The sequence below is a fragment of the Sciurus vulgaris genome (genome assembly GCF_902686455.1).
Source record: "Sciurus vulgaris genome assembly, chromosome: X".
NCBI lineage: Eukaryota > Metazoa > Chordata > Mammalia > Rodentia > Sciuridae > Sciurus > Sciurus vulgaris.
In genome coordinates, this window is record NC_136471.1 from 36,439,953 (window position 1) to 36,460,798 (window position 20,846).

Below are 20,846 nucleotides of genomic sequence, written 5' to 3' on the forward strand. Positions count from 1 at the left end.
CATGCCCCCATCGACCCACCTCCTCTAGCCACACCCTACCTGCCTACAGTTACTGCTCAATTAATCCCCATTAGAGGGTTAATGCACTGATTAATTTAATGCTCTCAAAATGCAATTGTTTCACCTCTAAATTTTCTTGCATTGTTTCACACATGAGTTTTTGGGGGACGCCTCATATCTAAACCAAAACAGAAACATAATGCCTGTGACAGTGCTTAGGCTCCTCAAACGTTTTCTGCTTTGGGGCTCCCTAATCATTCTCTGTACTCTCCACACTCTTTCAGATTGAGGCAACCATTGTCCCAATATGTTGTTTGAAGTTCTTAATATTTTTGAAACAGGAACCTACTATCAGTCAAAAAGTCATCTGTTTTACTCTCATACAGCCTGATGGGTATTCATTTGAACAGGATATGTGATTGTCAACACTGACGATCCAAATTTTCTGAGGCTAGATTTGCAGTACAAGGATCCCCACTAGAGGGACGAAGCCCTGGCTTTCCATTACACAAGACAAAGAGCTTGCTACTATCTTCTTATTTTGTCACCTTTTTATTCTTGTATTGAGTTACATGATAAAAAGAATCCCCATAAAGATATCACCCGATGATGAACTGGAATAAATAACTGCCCAGAGAGCTATTAAATTGTAGCCTCCAGTTATCTCTGTCTTTGTTTATAAGAGCAGTAATTTAGAAATTACAGATGTGCTGAGTTACTAAATACTCTTTGGGGGAGTATACTAATTCAGCAGTATCTAATTCAGTAACTATGCTCCTCTGAAATCACTTTGGCAAAAGTGATTTTTAGTGGACCCAGAAAGGGCAAATAATTTGCTTTTATAAGTTTTAATGACTTGAAATGACTTGGACTTTGGCTGCATGTGAAGCAAATTGCTTTACATTCTTAGTGTTTGTGTATTACTTACACTACTTTACTCTAATATTTGCATTCATGGATAAGAGAAATAAACACCACAAAGTAGATATTAAAGCAAAGATGAAGCTTAGAAATAATTTGTGACCAAGAAATTAAAGGCAGATCATTATTCTCCAGGGTTCATATTATGTCTCCCCTCCCCCGAGTACTGGGGATAGAACCCAGATGCCCTCTACCACTGAGCTACATCCCCAGTTTTTAATTTTTTATTTTGAGACAGTGTCTCACTAAGTTGCTGCTGCCTGGAACTTGGTGATCCTTCTGCCTCAGTCTCCTGTGTTGCTGGAATTACAGGCATGCACCACCACACCCTGCTATTATTTTGTTTGTTTATCTGTCTGTTTTAGTTTCCAAAACACAAATTCATAATTTTTTTACTTCTTTTGCAAAAACATAGTCTCTCTGGAACAGAATTTATGGCTTAGTAATTTTAGGGATAGTTGTTTATTTTTATTAGCCATCTATAGTGGCTATTAAACTGAACCTTAATGGGATCAGTCATTTTCAGATTACCCAAGCTTTTTGAAAAATAAAGCTTCACTCACCAGCCCAGCCCCCCACACCCTTCCCAAGGGAACACCTGTTTCATTAAATGGTGTTTTATTTTGGTATTCTTCATATGAACTCCCCTTTTTTTAATTATAAATGGCCCATCAAGATCCATGTTGACTTCTGGATAGAGTTTATCTTCCAGAAAATTTAAGAGAAGCCAAATATTCTATGCTTATGCCATCCTGTCATCTCCAGGATGTGTATACACTGTCACAGCCATTCATGTAGTACTTTTAGCAGGACCCCCCAATCATGTTAAATTCAAAAGCTTGTCTTGCTTATATGTACTAAGGGCTGTGCTTTTATATTTTATACTCAATCCACAGTTGTTTCTTTGTTACTAAATTTGCTCCTCATTTACAGAAAACAATCAAATCAATATTTTATAGTGTTCTTTGACGAACACTGTAACTTTCAGGTATATTAGCATCTGAACAAGTCCCAGGACTGCTAATAGAAAACAATCTTCATTATAAAGGAATTTACATTCATGATGGACTGAAATGGTGGTTTTCAATCCTAGCTGTATGTTAAGATAGATATCCTGGTGAACTTTGAAGAATTCCAATCTCCAGTCTTCATCTAAGACCAATTAAATAAGAATTTCTGGGATAGGACTCATGCATCAACATTTTTAAATCTCCCCAGGTATTTCCATTTGGCAGTTGTGGTTGAGAATACTGGACCAAATAAAAATGACAAAGAGACCCAAATAAGGAAGTCTGAAGTTTCATGGTTATGGTAAAGAATGTACAGCGAATTAAAGAAAGGGTCTTATTAGTTGAGGAGGAGGAGGAGATGGAAAATGAACTGAACCTTTAAAACTGGGCAGGGTGGTAGAAAATATTTCTGGCATCTAGAACATGGAAAAATCTGAAATTTTCTGGTTCTCCCTGCTCCCACCACATTTAGTTCTTGACATCATTACATACGGAGTTTTAAACATCAGAATGGATTATTGATGGAGACACATTTTTAAATTGACAGATAAAATTGTATGTGTTTACTGTGTACATGTTTTGCAGTATATATACAATGTGGAATGACTAAATCTAGCTAATTAGCATATGTATTATTTCACCTAGTTATAATTTTGTGCCATGAACACTTTATATCCACTCTGAGCATTTTTAAAGAATACAATGTATTGTTAACTGCATTCACCATGCTGTACAAAAGAGCTCTCAAATTGATTGCTCCTAACTGAAATTTTGTATCCTTTGACCAGCATCTTCCCAGCCCCAACCATTCCCAAACCACCCAACCCTTAGTAACCACCATTTTACTATGTACTTGTATTAAATTTTACTATGTACTTGTATTCAACTTCATTAAATTTCACATATGAATTATATCCTACATTATTTATCTATCTGTACCTTGTTTACTGCAATAAACATACTGTCCTCCTGTTTTACCCAAAGAATCACATACTTTCTACCTAGTAGGAAAGGAATCAAGCTGAGAAGAATACAGAAATACCTTCTAAGGAAGTGCCTGGACTCAACATCTTTGAATCAAAGCACAAATTTATAGCCAGAATATGTGTTGTGTGTATTTACATTAAATATGTATTTCATGAAGACTAGCTCCTTTCTGTAAACAATACCCACTCACCTTCCAGTAATATATAAGAAAACAAAGTAATCTACATTCAGGCAATTCATAAAACTCTTGAAAACCAGTAACTTACTTTCCCACAATTATTGCAAAACAATTTAGTTCTGGCGGTTAAAATGGCCTGAAACTTGTTTATCAAACCTGGGAATCCTGACCCTTGAAAACACACTGGATCTTTCAACATCAGGCATATAATGATTCAACAGCACCTTGCTATGATCCAATATTAAGCAATGCAGGGCCTTAGAATTAATGAGGAAAACAGCTGGGAAGATGGCGGCATAGAGGGGGCGACTTTCCAAGTTGCTCCGTGGCAGGAGACCAAGGTTGTGGACACACAGCTTCTTAGTGAAGTGAGTGAAAGAGACATTTCACTGGGATTTAATACTGGACACTCAGAGCAGCTTGGAAACTCAGAAGGTTGGATACAATATAGTAAAGAAAACCCACCGCCAGCGGTGGCTGCCGGAGCTGACCCATCATGGGCCAAAGGAGGGAGCTAGAGAGAGCGCATTTCAGGGAGTGCCGCGGCCTGACTTGGTGCAAAGAAATCTGAGATCAAAAACACTGCCTGAACTTATCTGAACCAAGAGGCAGCAAACCGAGCAGGTCCTTGACAGGCACACTTGGGTGTTGAATAAGTGCGTGCTGTCATAAAGTGAGGACATTATGTTTATTGCAGTAAACCAGGTACAGATAGATAAGTAATGTAGGATATAATTCATACGTGAACTGGCTGCAGAGAGCTGAGGTGGGAGCCATCTTGGGGTCAGAGTGCCCTCCATGACATCAACAGGACTCGGGAGATCAGAAAACAAGCAAACAAACAAAAAAACCACACATGCGCAGCACTGCATCCCAGCAGGTACCTAGCAGCGTCTGGCGTAACATTTAAAGAAATGGGCACGGAGTGGACTGAACCTAGGGGGACTTGAATTGGAAGGGCAAGGGGGGCCCTTTGTGTCTTATGGCTCACATGACCACCTGAGGCAGCCTGGCAGTCTGAGTGATTTGGGGGCGAATGCATTCAGGAATTGCACTCGAGCGCTGAACTTCTGGGCACAGGTGAGTATAGGATGGGCCCTCTGCTCCATGATTGCATTACTTGGGAGGCATCTGAGAACTAATCCCATGGAAATGATTGGCCAAAACCTCACCCTAGGGGCAGATGAACCTAGTCTCTCCAAAGAAGGCACTTTTCAACCTAGCCTGACTAGACCTGAGGCCCGAAGAGTTATGTGTCACCTGCCAGATCTCCCCTTACAGAACATCTGTGGAAGCAGTACCCTGGGAATGCACGGATCTGGTGTGAAGGGTCAAAGCACAAACCAAATGTACATCTTAACCCACCCCATCTCATACTAGCAAGAAGAGAAACTGAGTCCTGTATCAAACAGCTTCCATCCTAGGCCCCTCCAACTGGCAACTCAGCAAAACAACAACAGGAAGGGGTTAACATCCCCCACCCCTTGTTCTCTGTATCAGTACTTTATTCAAGAATAATTGGTAAGAGACAGGCATGGTGGCACATGCCTGTAATCCCAGCAGCTCGGGAGGCTGAGGCAGAAGATTGAGAGTTCAGAGCCAGCCTCAGCAACTTAGCAAGGCCCTAAGCAACTCAGCGAGACGCTGTCTCTAAATAAAATACCAAAAAGGGCTGGAGATGTGGCTCAGTTGTTAAGCACCTCTGGGTGCAATCCCCAGTACCCCCCAAAAAAAAAAAAAAAAAAAAAGAATAATTGATAAAGAAGACTGTTTAGGGCTGGGTTGTGGCTCAGTGGTAGAGCGCTTGCCTGGCATGTGTGAAGCACACTGGGTTTGATTCTCAGCAACACATATAAATAAATGAATAAAATAAAGGTCTATCAACATCTAAAAAATTTTTTAAAAAGAAAGACTTTGATATAGACATTGACCACCCATTTCAATCAAATATTTTGACTACTTCAGTGGAGAAGGTCCCTTCAGTTCAGTCTACACCAAGATACTGGATTTCTTTCTTTCTTTTTTTAACATATATTTAAAAAATTTTTTTTTCTCTTATTTCTTCCCTGTGTGGATGCATGCACACACATGTAAATTCTGGCAGTCCCAATTCTTTCATGGGCATATATACATACACTAATTTGTCTTGTTTTCTCTCGTATTCGGCATTTTTAAGTGTAATTATCTTTTTCTAGCATTGTTTTGGGAAGGTTTGGGTTCACTGGATTGTATATCTTAGTTTGATTTTGTATTACTTTCATGTGTTTATTTCTCTTTTAATCTTTTCTTCTCCTGCTATCTGCCTAATTCTATTGTTTTTTTTCCTCCTTCCCAATACTGTGCTGCTTCTACTTTCCCCCCTCCCTCTGTATAAACATCAGCTGCTACTGGTCTTCTGCATTCTCTCTGTTCGCTTTCTGAAATTGTGAAGTCTTTTCTGACTTCCTAACACATTTCCTTTTCCTGCTAGTAACTGTATTTTTACCATCTTTCAGAACTAAATGGTGATACAACTCCTGCCCCCACTATTAATGCTAATACAATCATTACCAGCTTGGAAGATACATCTAACACCTGCTATTTGCTTTAAAGCAGGAGCCAGTTTGTAGTTATTGTTTCCACTGCTGACAATTGCTGAACCCACCATTTCTGTTTATTGGTGGCAATTAATGTTGAAGATGTCATAGTAGGATCTGGGTATTTACTTTAATACTGTTTACTGTTTGTTGTTTGCAACAGTTGTTACTATGGTTTATTTTGCCTTAATTCTAAGAGGTACTGGGAACCGGCAGGATCACTAAAAGTTCATAGGTTAGAGATTCTGCTGCAGAACTAAACATTCCCTCACATTACTCCCACTCAAAGAAGGGAGAAGACAAAAAAATCACAAACTGTCAACAAGGACCCAAGAAGGAATAGAGAGGAAACTCAGGTCTCACCCCTTGGCATCTACTTATACCTCAAAAACAGAGAAAAGTACCAGAGCAAATAATATAACTACACACAAAAGGACACGCTCCAAAAAAGAGGTAGAGGAATACGCTTCAACTGAGGTGCAATACCAAGACCTCTGAAAACATGAGAACACAGGCAAATGAATCCCCCAAAGCCACAACCCCCAACAAAGGAACCCAGTGATAGTGAGGTAGAAGAAAACCCAGAGAAAGAGTATAAAAAACTGATTATCGAAATATTCAATGAACTAAAAGAAGATATAAGGAAGGAATTAGAGAGCAATTAGAGGAGATGAAAGGACATTTTAATAAAGAAATAGAAATAATGAAAAGAAACCAAGCAGAACTCCTAGAAATGAAAGAAAACATCGAGCAAATTATAAACTCACTTGAAGGCATGTATAACAGACTCGCTAGTGTAGAAAACAGACCCTCAGCCATTCAAGACAGAACTTCAGGCCTTTTAATCATAGTAATACCAATTAATTTTCTCTTCATTGTTTTCTAGAGAGAATATCACATAACCAGTTATTTCTTTTGTCAATTTTTCTATATACTGAAGTTAAAATATTTAGAATTTTCCGTTTTCACTTTTAATTTGCTTTAATTATTTTTATCAGAATTGATGTATTTCTTCATAAAGGTTATAATGAAATTTATTTTGTACATGTATAGTTTTACTTTTATGGTTATTACTTCTACACAATCCAATTTTCCTGGGTCATAGTTAATTAATCTGTATTTTACAAGACTTTGTTGTTTATTCGATTTTCAGTCAATGACATATTTTGCTTAGTGTGTTTTTATTCATTTCCCATTTTATTTCCATAATACATTATAGAGGTCTAATTTTTCAGATCAAGTTATACAGTTTTCTTGCTGAAAAGATGTGATTCTTAGTTTTTCTTTTTTTAAAAAATATTTTTAGTTGTAAATGGACACAGTACTTTTATTTTATTTATTTATTTTTATGTGGTGTTGAGGATCAAACCCAGTGCTTCACACTTGCTTGACAAGTGCTCTACCACTGAGCTGCAACCCCAGGCTGATTCTTAGTTTTTCATCTAAGACATTTTATTATCTAATATAGCTATCACTTTTTCAACTTTATTTTGTACTGTTTTTAACCAGTAATGTATATTATGATTTGGATTAAAATGCAAACGTTTAATATTGGCTTCTTATTTAATTCGAGAGAAATTATAAAACTAAATATATACCAGGACCTTTCTAAAGAGCAGTCTCTTTGGGGTTTCATCATTCTTGGAGTTAAAATGATGAATTCATAAAGCCCTCTTTTGGTGAGGATTGGTATCATTATTTCAGTTTTATACTTAGTCCATTCAGGCTGCTATAAAACTAAACACAAAAGGGTTTCTCACGGTTCTGGAGGCTGAGAAGTCCAAGATCGAGACACCAGCAGACTCTGTCTGGTGAGGGTCTATTTCCTGGTTCATAGATGGCAACTTTTTTCTGTGTCCACATATAATGGAACTGGCAAATGAGTCCTTTGGGGTCTCTTTTGTGAGGGAACTAATTACAGTTATTAGGGCTCTGCTCTCATAGCATCATCTCCCAATGCATTGGTGGTTAGGATTTCAATGTAAGATTTTTCAGGGATCCCAAACATTCAGATGATAGCACGGTGTACTTTTAAAAACATTAACTTGCTGAAGGTAAGTGGAGAAGACAATATTAGAAAAAGTAGGATGGTAGTAGAATGTTTTTTGGAATCACTGACATGGATTAAATCCATACTCGGTCACTTACAGTGACCTTGGGCAAATGACCAAACCTTCAAGCCCTACATTAGTACCTGATTCATCAGGTTAATAACATCAGGTTGAATGAGATAATGCATGGAAAAGCACTTAGCACACTGCCTGGCTCATAGGAACAGAGCAATAAATGTTAACATGTTAGCCTCATTACCCATAGCCTTTTTTCTTCCATTACACCCTACATGGTGTTACTCAATGAGGGGGACATGAAATTCCCAAGGAGTGCAGAATATTCTTGGTGAGACAAACAAATACATATGAAAATAATTATAGAAATACTTTGCTAACACAGTCTGAGACACTAAGTAATAAACAAATGTTAGTCATTATTATTTGTATTCCTTCTCAGCAAGTTTCTCTGCATGAAAATAGAAGATACCATGTGATAATTTCTTAGGAGTACCAGATCTCTATGAACAAACCACTACTCAACAGTTTGGCCAGCAGCAGCTCCTTAATTATTGCATCCTCCCTATGTGGGTTTATGATAACTTCCTACTTACTTCATCTTCCATAAGAGAATAACCAGAAGGCTTGGGGTCCCTGAACTACAATATCCAAAGACCCTGATAGGTTCTGGGTCCCCCAAATTCTCATATGTATGTATGTATTTTTAGATGAGGTCTTGCTGTGTTGCCCAAACTGGTCCAACTTCTGGACTCAAGGAATCTACCCACCTAGGCCTCATGAGTAGCTGAGATTAAAAGCATACACCACCATGCCTGAATTCCCAAACTCTTTTGCCACTTCGCTTCCTGGCTGGGATCTGAGATGTCTCCTTAAGATGTTTATGCTTTGGGGCTAAGTCTAGGATATGTTTAAAATATAAATTTTGTCTAAGATGATACTAATGGAACTTATATTTTATGGAACCCTCTTAATTTGATAGCTACTCTATATAATCTCACAAGAAACCTTTGAGATGTAGGTATCTTTAGCCCCATTTTCAAATGAGAAAATGGAGGGTAGGAGCTTGGTTATCTCATCTAAATTCCCTCTTTGCTCTTTCTCTTTCTTTTTTGAATATTTATTCTTACAGGAATAAACAAATCTGACGTGGAGGTCACGGAAGAACTAGAGAACAACAACTAGTGTGTTTTATATGCCAGAGTTACCAAAGTTCAATGAGCAGGTTGATTGAAAGTTTATCTTAAGTTCAGGGTTAGATTCTCAGCTTTTCAGATCCAGAAAGTCAGTTTACTTAGTGCACCAGAGTGGTTAAGTTTGGGGGACTGCTTCACACTAACTACATTTGTAAAAGACTGGCATATAAAACAGAGACTCATTTATTAATTTACATCTGGATCTGGTGGGATAATACACATCAGTCGTTTGTTCAAGGCATTCCTTCTGGATGGGCATGTCACTAAGGGAACCAAATTATAGAAGGGAAGATTGCTCGGTAAATACAGAATCTGAACGGAGGGAAAGGGTGTTCTTTGGTTCTATAGTTTTATTTTCATCAAATAAGCATGGTTAGACTGATGTCCTTTTGTTTGAGGTTGTTGTTTCTCAGTAATGCAGGGAAAGAGTCAGAATCTACTCTTTTCTGAAAACTGACAAATTATTTCCCCCTTTCTCCCCATTTTTTAAATTTTAATTTCTTTTTATTGTAAACAAATGGGATACATGTTGTCTCTGTTTGTACATGGAGTAATAGCATATCATTCACGTAATCATACATTTACATAGGCTAATGAGGTTTGATTCATTCTGTTATTTTTTCCTTCCCCCCACCCCTCCCACCCCTCTTTTCCCTCTATACAGTCCCTCCTTCCTCCATTCTTGCCCCCCTCCCACCCCCCATTATGTGTCATCATCTGCTTATCAGAGAGATCATTTGTCCTTTGATTTTTTGAGATTGGCTTATCTCACTTAGCATGATATTCTCGAATTTCATCCATTTGCCTAAATGCCATAATTCTATTATTCTTTTTAGCTGAGTAATATTCCATTGTGTATGTGTGTGTGTATATATATATATATATATATATATATATATATATATATATATTACAGCTTCTTTATCCATTCATCAATCGAAGGACATCTAGGTTGGTTCCACAGTCTGGCTATTGTGAATTGAGCAGCTATGAACATTGGTGTGGCTGTATCTCTGGAGTATGCTGATTTTAAGTCCTTTGGGTATAGGCCAAGGAGTGGGATAGCTGGGTCAAATGGTGGGTCCATTCCAAGTTTTCTAAGGAATCTCCACACTGCTTTCCAGAGAGGCTGCACTAATTTGCAGCCCCACCAGCATGTATGAGGGTACCATTTTCCCCACATCCTCACCAACACCTATTGTTGCTTGTATTCTTGATAATCGTCATTCTAATTGGGGTGAGATGGAATCTTAGGGTAGTTTTGATTTGCATTTCTCTTATTACTAAAGATGTTGAACATTTTTTCATATATCTGTTGATTGCTTGTAGATCTTCTTCTGTGAAGTGTCTGTTCTTATCCTTAGCCCATTTGTTGATTGGGTTATTTGTATTCTTGGTGTAGAGTTCTTTGAGTTCTTTATACATTCTAGAAATTAGTGCTCTATCTGAAGTATGAGTGGCAAAGATTTTCTCCCACTCTGTAGGCTCTCTCTTCGCATTGCTGACAGTTTCCTTTGCTGAGAGAAAGCTATTTAGTTTGAATCTATCCCAGTTATTGATTCTTGCTTTTGTTTCTTGTGCTATGGGAGTCCTGTTAAGGAAGTCTGATCCTAAACCAACGAGTTGAAGATTTGGACCTACTTTTTCTTCTATAAGATGCAGGGTCTCTGGTCTGATTTCAAGGTCCTTGATCCATTGTGAGTTGATTTTTGTGCAGGGTGAGAGATAGGGGTTTAGTTTCACTATGTTGCATATGGATTTCCAGTTTTCCCAGCACCAATTGTTGAAGAGGCTATCTTTTCTCCATTGCATATTTTTGGCACCTTTGTCTATATTAGAAAATTGTATTTATTTGGGTTTGTGTCCGTGTCCTCTATTCTGTACCATTGATCTACCTGTCTATTTTGGTGCCAATACCATGCTGTTTTTATTACTATTGCTTTGTAGTATAGTTGAAGTTCTGGTATTGCGATACCCCTGTTTCATTCTTCCTGCTAAGGATTGCTTCAGCTATTCTGGGTTTCTTATTCTTCCAGATGAATTTCATGATTGCTTGCTCTATTTCTGTAAAGTACATCACTGGGATTTTAATTGGAATTGCATTGAATCTGTATAGCACTTTTGGTAGTATGGCCATTTTAACAATATTAATTCTGCCTATCCAACAACATGGGAGATCTTTCCATCTTCTAAAGTCTTCCTCAATTTCTTTCTTCAATGTTTTGTAGTTTTCATTGTAGAGATCTTTTACCTCTTTGGTTAGATTGATTCCCAAGTATCTAATTTTTTTTAGGCTATTGCAAATGGAGTTCTTTTCTTCATTTCCCTTTCAGCTGTTTCGTCACTTGCATATAAAAATGCTTTAGAATTATGCATGTTGATTTTATACCCTGCTATTTTGCTGAATTCATTGATGAGGTCTAGAAGTTTTCTGGAAGAGTTTTTTTGATCCTCTAAATGTAGAATCATGTCATCAGCAAATAGGGATAGTTTGAGTTCTTCTTTTCCTATTTGTATCCCTTCAATTTCTTTAGTCTGTCTAATTGCTCTGGCTAGAGTTTTGAAGACAATGTTGAATAGAAGTGGTGAGAGAGGACATCCCTGTCTTGTTCCCGTTTTTAAAGGGAATGGTTTCAGTTTTTCTCCATTAAGAACGATGTTGGCCATGAGCTTAGCATAAATAGCCTTTACAATGTTCAGTTATGTTCCTACTATCCCTATTTTTTTCTAGTGTTTTGAGCATGAAGGGGTGTTGTATTTTGTCAAACGCTTTCTCTGCATCAATTAAAATAACCATATGATTCTTATCCTTAAGTCTTTTGACATGATGGATTATGTTTATTGATTTACGAAAGTTAAACCATCCTTGCATTCCATGGATGAACCCGACTTGATCATGGTGTACCATTTTCTTAACATATTTTTGGATACTGTTTGACAATATTTTGTTAAGGATCTTTGCATCTATATTCATCAAGGATATTGGTCTATAATTTTCTTTCCTTAATGTGTCTTTTCCTGGTTTGGGTATGAGGATGATATTAGCTTCATAGAATGAGTTTGATAGGGTACCCTCCTTTTCTATTTCCTGAAATACTTTGAGAAGTATTGGAATGAGTTCTTCTTTGAAGGTCTTGTAGAACTCGGCTGAGAATCTGTCTGGTCCTGGGCTTTTCTTGGATGGTAGGTTTTTAATGGCTTCTTGTATTTCATTGCTTGATATTGATCTGTTTAAATTGTGTATGTCCTCCTGGTTCAGTTTGGGAGGAGAATATTTCTCTAGAAATTTGTCAATGTCTTCGGTAGTTTCTGTTTTGTTGGAATACAGATTTTCAAAGTAGCTTCTCATTATGTTCTGTATCTCAGTGGTGTCTGTCGTGATATTTCCTTTTTCATCACGAATTTTAGTAATTTGAGTTTTCTCCCTCTTTCTCTTTGTTAGTGTGGCTAAGGGTTTGTCTATTTTGTTTACTTTCTCAAAGAACCAACTTTTTGTTTTGTCAATTTTTTGAATAGTTTCTTTTGTTTCAATTTCATTGATTTCAGCTCTGATTTTAATTATTTCCTGTCTTCTACTACTTTTGCTGTTATTCTGTTCTTCTTTTTCTAGGGCTTTGAGCTGTAATGTTAGGTCATTTAGTTGTTGACTTTTCATTCTTTTCTGGAATGCACTCCATGCAATGAATTTTCCTCTTAGTACCGCTTTCATAGTGTCCCAGAGATTTTGATATGTTGTATCGTCATTCACATTGACCTCTAAGAATTATAATGTGCCTTGGTGTGGATCTGTTGTGATTTTGTGCATTTGGTGTTCTGTAAACCTCTTGTATTTGATTTTCCATTTCATTCTTCAGGTTTGGGAAATTTTCTGATATTATTTATTGAATAGGTTGCTCATTCCTTTGGTTTGTTTCTCTAAGCCTTCCTCAATCCCAATAACTCTTAAGTTTGGTCTTTTCATGATGTCCCATAGTTCTTGGAGATTCTGTTTGGGCAACTTTGTTTTCAAGATTAAATATTTTGTCTTCATTGTCTTAGGATCTGTCTTCCAAGTGGTCTAGTCTTTTGGTGATGCTTTCCATTGAGTTTTTTATTTGGTTTATTGTTTCCCTCATTTCAAGGATTTCCATTTTTTTTTTTTTTTGTTTTTTTTTGAGAATCTCTATCTCTTTGTTGAAATGATCTCTTGCTTCCTGCAGGTGCTCTTTCAGCTTATTGGTATTATCATTCATTGCCTGCATTTGCTCTCTTATCTCATCCTTTGCTTCGCGAATCATCTTAATCATGTATAATCTAAAGTCCTTTTCTGACATTTCTTCTAACATACTGTCATTGGATTCTATTAATATTTAATCTAGATTTGTTTGGATCATTTTCTTCCCTTATTTTTTCATGTTGTTCACGTATCTTCCCCTCTAGCAGTGCAGATCTGGGGTATTGCAGATTTCCCCCTATAGGCTTATAGTGGCCCTATAGGTTTTCAAAACCTTTTCTTTAAGGGGAGATCAATATTAGCAGTGCCCAATTCAGACACTATGCAATCCTAGACCAAATAGCCCCTATGAGGACAATAACTATATTGTCATAATAAACAGAATGAGTTCAAATATTATCTTCAGTAAAACAAACAGATTTTCAATAAGGTCTGCAGTTTCTAATGGAGGACAAAGAGGATGCAGAGGGATGTAGGATGTAGCTGTTAATGGGATAAGAAAAGAATATACAGAAGTTCTAGATAATAGAAAGGGTGAGAGTGTAATCAAAAGAAATCGGATGTTAGCATGCAAAAAGGGAGAAAGAGACTCTGAGGGAACAGGTAAACAAAAGGAAAAGAGAGCAAGAAAAGTAAAGAAATAAAAACTTAAAATTTTTCAATAAAGAGAACAACAAAAATCCACAGTATAACAGTCATATAGTAATGAAACCTCCCAGTCTTCAGTAGCCTGATGCATGAGAGGTACCTGACAATGAGCTTCAAGCCTCCAGCAGGCGACTCAGGATGGGATTTGCCCCACCTAAAGATCGGAGCTACGGCTTCCAGGATTATCCAAGATGGCCACTCTGGCTACCAAATGTGTTGGCAAATGGGGAGCTGCAGCTCAGGGGTGGACGTGGTCAGCTGGAGGTCCTGGAGACAGGATGCAGTTGGTCTGGCAGGGGTCCTGGAGGTCCCATGTGTTTGGTGTGGTTGTGGGATCCTGGAGGCCGGGTGCAATCAGTCGGCCTGGGGTCCCGGTGATAGGGCGCAGTCAGTTGGTCTGGGGTTCCTGGCGGCAGGGAGCAGTCAGTCAATGTGAGGGCCCCAGAGGCAGGGAGTGATCGGTTGGGCTGAGGGATCCTGGAGACAGGGCTCAATCAGTCTGGCCAGTGGTCCTACGGGGCCTGGCTGTTGTCTCAAAATGGCAGCAGCCACGTGTAATCAAACCTGCAGTTACTGTGACAGTGAACTTCCAGGCAACAGCAGGCAGCTGGTGCTCCACTGGTGGTCGGCGATCAGTTTGCTGACTGTTGTTGGACGATCGGGAGGTGAACCTCGTGCGTTGGGTGATGGATAGGTGTAAGGCAGGTGATAGACTGGCCAGAGGCAGGCAAATGGCGGATGATAGATGCCTGACAGTGAGCAATCAAGAAACAGATATCCTCTGCTTAAAACTGGAGTTACGGAGTGACAAGGAACGCAGCCTCCCTCTAGTCCACCATCTTGGATCTCCCCTCTCCCCATTTTTAAATTCCCTGTTTTTATTCCCATCTTTCTCTTATATTTTCACAACAACCTCCTGTCATGCTAGGGAAATTCCAATACAGTGGAATAGGTTACAATTTTTTAGTCATCACGTGCCAGGCACTCTGGTTTCTTGACTGACCTTGAGGAAGACGCAAGTCTTTCTGACAAGATTCCAAGGATACCTTTCCTATATTTGACATATTTATAAACCTTCTCTCGAAGAAAATCCTCTTTAATAATGCCATCCATGGTCAGTCAATAGTAATCAATTCCACTGACTTTCAATTTTTATGGCTTTTTTTTTTTCTATCACACCATCCATTCAACCGAAGCAGACAGAGAATTTTAATGCTGTTCCTTGTGCACGTAAGGTGGGAGGGAGTATAGGCAGTATAAAAACACTAGGTTATCAAAGAAAATAAAACAATCTTCTCTTTTTTATTCTGGCCTGCTATCCAACTTTATTTCACTCCAGAACTCTGATTAGTGGATATATCTGTTTCTAGGAATGAATTCTGATTCTTTCCAAATCCCTCAGATGCCATCCAGGGAAATGAAGACATTTTCTAATAATCTGTTGTTTTGACTGCCAATTTTATTCAAATCATAATTCAGCAGCAAATTTTGAGACCCCACAACAGACACCTGAGACACTCTACTAGGCACACAATAAACACATTGCATTTTCCTGAGTTATACATTTCCCCAGAAATGAGAAACAGAACTACAATTCTTATTCCCCATGTTAGAGAATCAATAGCTTTCAAATTTTGTCCTCTGTAGTTATCCTCACCCACCCTATATGTAAAGACAGAATCTGTAAGTGAATTGTTCCTCATATTTATATCCACTTTATTTATATTCAAAGTCTGAGCAAGTCTTAGCAAGTGAACACCAAAAGGACAGACAAGTCCTTGAAAATATAGATGAAGGCCTGTATCTAATAAAGGCAAAGAATTTGGAATTTCTTAGGGAAATAGAGTCTTCAGGTCTGAGAAAATGTTAAGTATGTTCCCAAACCAACATGATGAAGATTTGGGCTTATTTTTTCTTCTGTTAGGTGCAGGGTCTCTGTTCTAATGCCTAAGTCCTTGATTCACTTTGAGTTGATTTGGGGCAGGATGAGAGATGGAGGTTTAATTTCATTTTGCTACATATGAATTTCCAGTTTTCCCAGCACCACTTGTTGAAGAGGCTATCTTTTCTCCAATGTATGTTTCGGGGGCCTTTGTCTAATATAAAATAACTGTATTTATGTGGGTTTGTCTCTGTGTTCTCTATTCTGTACCATTGGTCTACATTTCTGTTTTGGTGCCAATACCATGCTGTTTTTGTTACTATTGTTCTATAGTATAATTTAAGGTCTGGTGTTGTCATGCCTCCTGCTTTGCTTTTCTTGCTAAGGATTGCTTTGGCTATTCTGGGTCTCTTATTTTTCTAAGTGAATTTCATTATTGCTTTTTCTATTTCTATGAAGCATGTCATTGGAATTTTAATAGGAATTGCATTAAATCTGTATAGTAGTTTTGGTAGTATGATTATAAAGTATTTTCTTTATCTTTGAGTTTTTGAGGTTTGAATATTATATGCATAACTGTTTTAGTGTTTTGTTTTCTTTTGTGGCATTTATCCTGCTTAGTGCTCTCTGAGCTTCTTGGATCTATCATTTGGTGTCTGACAATAATTTGGAGAAATTTTTAGTCATTTTTTTTTAGCTGTAGATGGACACAACACCTTTATTTTTAAATTTATTTTAATGTGGAGTGCTGAGGATCAAACCCGGTGTCTCACACATGCTAGGCAAATGATCTGCTGCTGACCTACCACCCCAGCCCTTTCAGTCATTATTGCTTCTAATGTTTCTCCTATTCCTTTCTCTTTTTCTTCTGCTTCTGGTATTTCCATTACTCATATTTATGCTTTTTTGTAATTGATTCACAATTGTTGGATATTATGTTCTGTGTCTTTAACAACTCTTTTTAGTTTTTATTTGGGGAGATTGAAAGTTTCTATTGTCATATCCTCAAACTCAGAGATTCTTTCCTCAGTCATATCTAGTCTTGTAGACATTCATAATGAACCAATCAAAGGCATTGTTTTTTTTTCTGCTACACTGTTTTTGATCTCTTAGATTGGTGTTCATTCCTTTGCTTACATACCTTATGTTCTTGTATGTTGCCTACTTTTTCAATTAAAGCCCTTAGCACATTAATCATAGCTCTTCAAAACTGCTGGTCTGATAAATCCAAAATTTCTGCCATAAATGACTCTGACTCTGATGCTTGTTTAGTTTCTTTAAACTAGGGTGGGGTTTTTTTGTCTTTTGTTTTTTGTTTTTTGTTTTTTTTTCCATTGAGTATGTCTTGTATTTTAACAATGTGCTGGGGACAAAAAAAAATTTGTAAAAGTGTCTTTGGTAATGTAGTAGCAAGGTCTGGGGGAGAAACGGGATTAGGAGTAAAGCATAGCAAACTGTTTTGGTTCCAAGGCCCCTGCACTCTAATCTCAGGTTGATTAGCTATGTGACCTTAGGGGAAATTCCATGATAGGTAAAATTACAAAGCTATTTCTCTAAGATTCTCATTCTCTGGTTGTGTAATCAAACACGAATCTGCACTGGGGGCGGATGCAACTCACTAGTTGAGCATTAGTCTAGTGCACAAGGCCCTGGGTTCCATCCCTAATACTGAGACGATAGAAAAGGAAAGGAAAACAACACCGATCTAGGTACATGTGAAGGAATTTTGCACATGTAACTAAGGCTGCAAATCAGCTCACCTTACAATAGAGAGATGAACCTGAATTATTAGGATGAACCTATTTTAATCACAGGAGTCCTTAAAAACTGAAGAGAAAGGCATACTTGTCAGAAATGAGAGCTACAACAAAAGAGGTCAAGCAGAAGAGGAGATCAGATAGCTCCAAAGCATGGGAAGGGTAAACTCACCATTGCCAGCTTTGAAACTGGACAAAGGGCAGCCTCTAAAAGTCTCCAGAAGCTAAGAACAGCCTTTCACTGACATTCAACAACAACAACCAAAAAAAAAAAAAAAAAATTTAGAAAGGGACTTCAGTCCTACATCTAGAAGGAATAGAATTCTGTCGATATCCTGAATGAACTTGGAGGTGTGTTCCTCTCCATAGCTTCCAGATAGGAATGAAGCCTGGCCAACACCTTGATTTTGATCTGAGACCATAAATAGAGAACTATGTGAGCCATTCTGTGCCTGGACTTCTGACCTATAGAACAGGGATCTGATTTTTGATTTTTAAATCACTTAATTTGCTTTGACTTCTTATGGCAACAATAGAAAACTAACATCACCTCTTTTTCTAATATTTTACTTCCTCATTTGTAAAATGGAGATAATATCAGATTCCAAATGTTCTCGTGATGATTTGAAAGAATGTATGTAATGTCACTTTGGCATAGTACTTGAAACAGAGCAAACTACTGATAAATGATAGATATTGGCCTCTTACTGCTTCAGCTACCATTTTAGTCTGATTATTCCCCAGTTGGTTTATAACTCATTTCTTTCATTTGATGTTTATTTCTCAGGTTTCCAAAGAGCTATTAAGTCAGGGAGATTGTAGGAATGGTAGGTAACAGTCCTGGCAAGAGAAAAGTTGCTTGGTTTAACAGGGTGCTGACCCTGCTGCATTATGCAATAATCCATAGAAAAAATGTTCCTGAGGATATGTATTTATATATTAATCGTGATTATCTCTGGGATGTATGACACTTTTCCCTTGTTTTTTAAAAATTTCTTAGATTTTTCCATAAGAATATTATTTTATCATAACAATAAGGAAATAAAACATTCTTTTTTAAGTGTCTAGGTATAAAACATTCTTCAATCTAAAAAATACTGAGTTGGGGATATAGCTCAGTTGATAGAGTGCTTGCCTCACAAGCACAAGGCCCTGGGTTCAATATCCCCAGCACCACAAAACAAAAACAAAAAAAAAAAAATACTAAGTATAGCAGAAGAATGACTCCTGTCTAGGATGCAAATGGACAGTTTGTGGTACTGGAATTTTCCATTGTATCCTGTAACATTCTTTATAAATTAAGGCATACCTGCAATCAAAACCAGAAATCATTTTTAGGTGAGCAAAAGCGACAGCAAGGCTGGGTGTGTTGTCACACTGCCATAATTCTAGCAACTCAGAAGACAGGCAGGAGGATCACAATTTCAAAGTTAGCCTCAGCAACTTGGTGAAACCTTGTCTCAAAATAAAATAAAAAGGGCTGAGGATACAGCTCAGTGGAAGAGTACCACTGGGTTCAAATCCCAGTACTGGAAAATATAAAGCGACAGTAAGTATTTTGTTAAATTTTCTTAATGAAGGGTGGTGCTAGGCAGTTAACTATTCCACACTTCACCTACTGTTGGGTAATAAGTGAATGAGTTGCCAAAAGAGGTAAGTCCCTCCTGGCAAACTTCAGAACCCAAGCCTCCAATGTCCTGGAAGATTTATTCAAATTTCTTTTTTTTTTTTTTTTTCCCCCTTTTGGTACTGGGGATTGAACCCTGAGGCACTTAACCACTGAGCTACATCCCCAGCCCTTTTTATTTTTTTATTTTGAGACCGGATCTTGCTAAGTTGTTTAGAGTCTCGCTAAGTTGCTGAAGTTGGCTTTGAACTTGCAATCCTCCTGTCTCATCCTCTGGAGTCGTTGGAATTACAGGTGTGTGCCATGGCACCTGGCCTTTTTCTTTTCTTGGAAGCTATCCTAGTCCATTTGGGCTGTTATAACAGAATACAATAAACTGGGTGGTCTGTAAACTATGTATGTATTTATTTGTCATAGTTCTGGCAGCTGGGAAGTCCAAAATCAAAGCACCAGCAAATCTGGTGTCTGCTGAGGGTCTGTTTCCTGATTTGTGGATGGCACCTTCTCACTGGGACCTCACATAGTGAAAAGGGGAAGGGGTCTCTTTTATGAGGACACTGATCCCACTCATGAGGGCTCTACCCTCAAAACCTGATCTTCTCCCAAAGGTTGTACCTTTAAGTAGCATCAAATTGGAAATTAAATTTGAATATACGAATTTGGGGGGACAACAAACGTTCAGTCTATAACAGGAACCAACACTTATTCTCCCCATGCTTTTCATGTGTAGCTGTTGAAGCTATATGCTTTTGGTCCTAAGGCCCTGAAAAATCTGCAAAACTGCCACTGTTAAATCCCCTGGACCTCAGGGTCAGTCTTGGGAATTTAGAAGTACAGCAAAGCCAGCAAAGCCAGGGCCCAATAGATTCCAGATTCCTAATACCATTTCCTTTGGCAGAGCCCTCACTGACTGATCTAACTTTAGGTCCTGACCTACTGAATGTTTAGAACCAGGGAAGGCAGCTCCCATCTTCTCCCTTGACTAGGGAGGGGCCTGGCGTGTTTCTTTCTGAGAGCTGGCAAGAATAGCCTTGCTTGTCTACCCCAAGAGATGATTCTAACTCTTGTGAAAGCTCTCTAACCTGATTCCCACTGAGAACCCTTTAAGACTGAGCAAGACAGAAAAGAAAGTTACTATATTTATAGTCTAGCAAGGGAGACTGTCACTAAACAAATGTGCCTAAGTAACTACTGGTACAATTAGTGTTAGTCTCCTCTGCTACTTTATGAAAGTTGAGTTCACTACTGTATCCCAGTGCACAGCGTGGTGCATGACTCAAGGCAGATTATCAACAAATATGTGCCAAGTGAATGAGGCTATGGATTAACAAAATAATTATACAAGTAATTAATTACAGTATTTTTGGTTTTATTATGGGGTGCTCTTTACTAGTAGAAATTCCCTTCTTTATTTATCTACTTTGTATTCTCTCCTTTTATTTTATTGGTTCTTTTTAGTTATAATGACAGTAGAATTCATTTTGATATAATTATTGAAGCATGGAATATATCTTGTTCTAATGAGGATCCCAGTCTTGCAGATGTATAATGTTGAGATTCACTGTGGTATATTCATATATGAACATAGGAGAGTTATGTCAGATCCATTCCACTGTCTTTCCTATTTCAATCTCCCCCTTCCCTTCATTCCCCTTTGTCTAATCCACTGAACAGCTATTCTTCCTCCCACCTTTTGATAAGTGCTTTGAGTGAAAACTTCAGTGCAATTTTAACATGAAAGTAGAGGATCTAACCTGATTGTGGTCTTGTTTCTTTGCAGTGTTG

The 20,846-nt window shown here is 38.0% G+C and overlaps 2 protein-coding genes across 2 annotated transcripts in view; both read right to left on the reverse strand.

Moving 5' to 3' along the window:
- Positions 1–14,908, reverse strand: part of LOC306651073 (proteinase-activated receptor 2-like) — a gene marked incomplete at its 5' end in the record, with an annotated part of 73,831 nt that extends 58,923 nt beyond the window's left edge. Inside the window, one exon of the mRNA XM_079123606.1 lies at positions 14,799–14,908. Within this exon, the coding sequence (XP_078979732.1) occupies positions 14,799–14,908 (110 nt within the window). The remainder of the gene's footprint in view (positions 1–14,798) is intronic.
- LOC306651732 (uncharacterized protein) overlaps positions 1–20,846 on the reverse strand; it is a 484,650-nt gene that overhangs the window by 451,828 nt on the left and 11,976 nt on the right. The gene's annotated exons all lie outside the window — the stretch shown is intronic.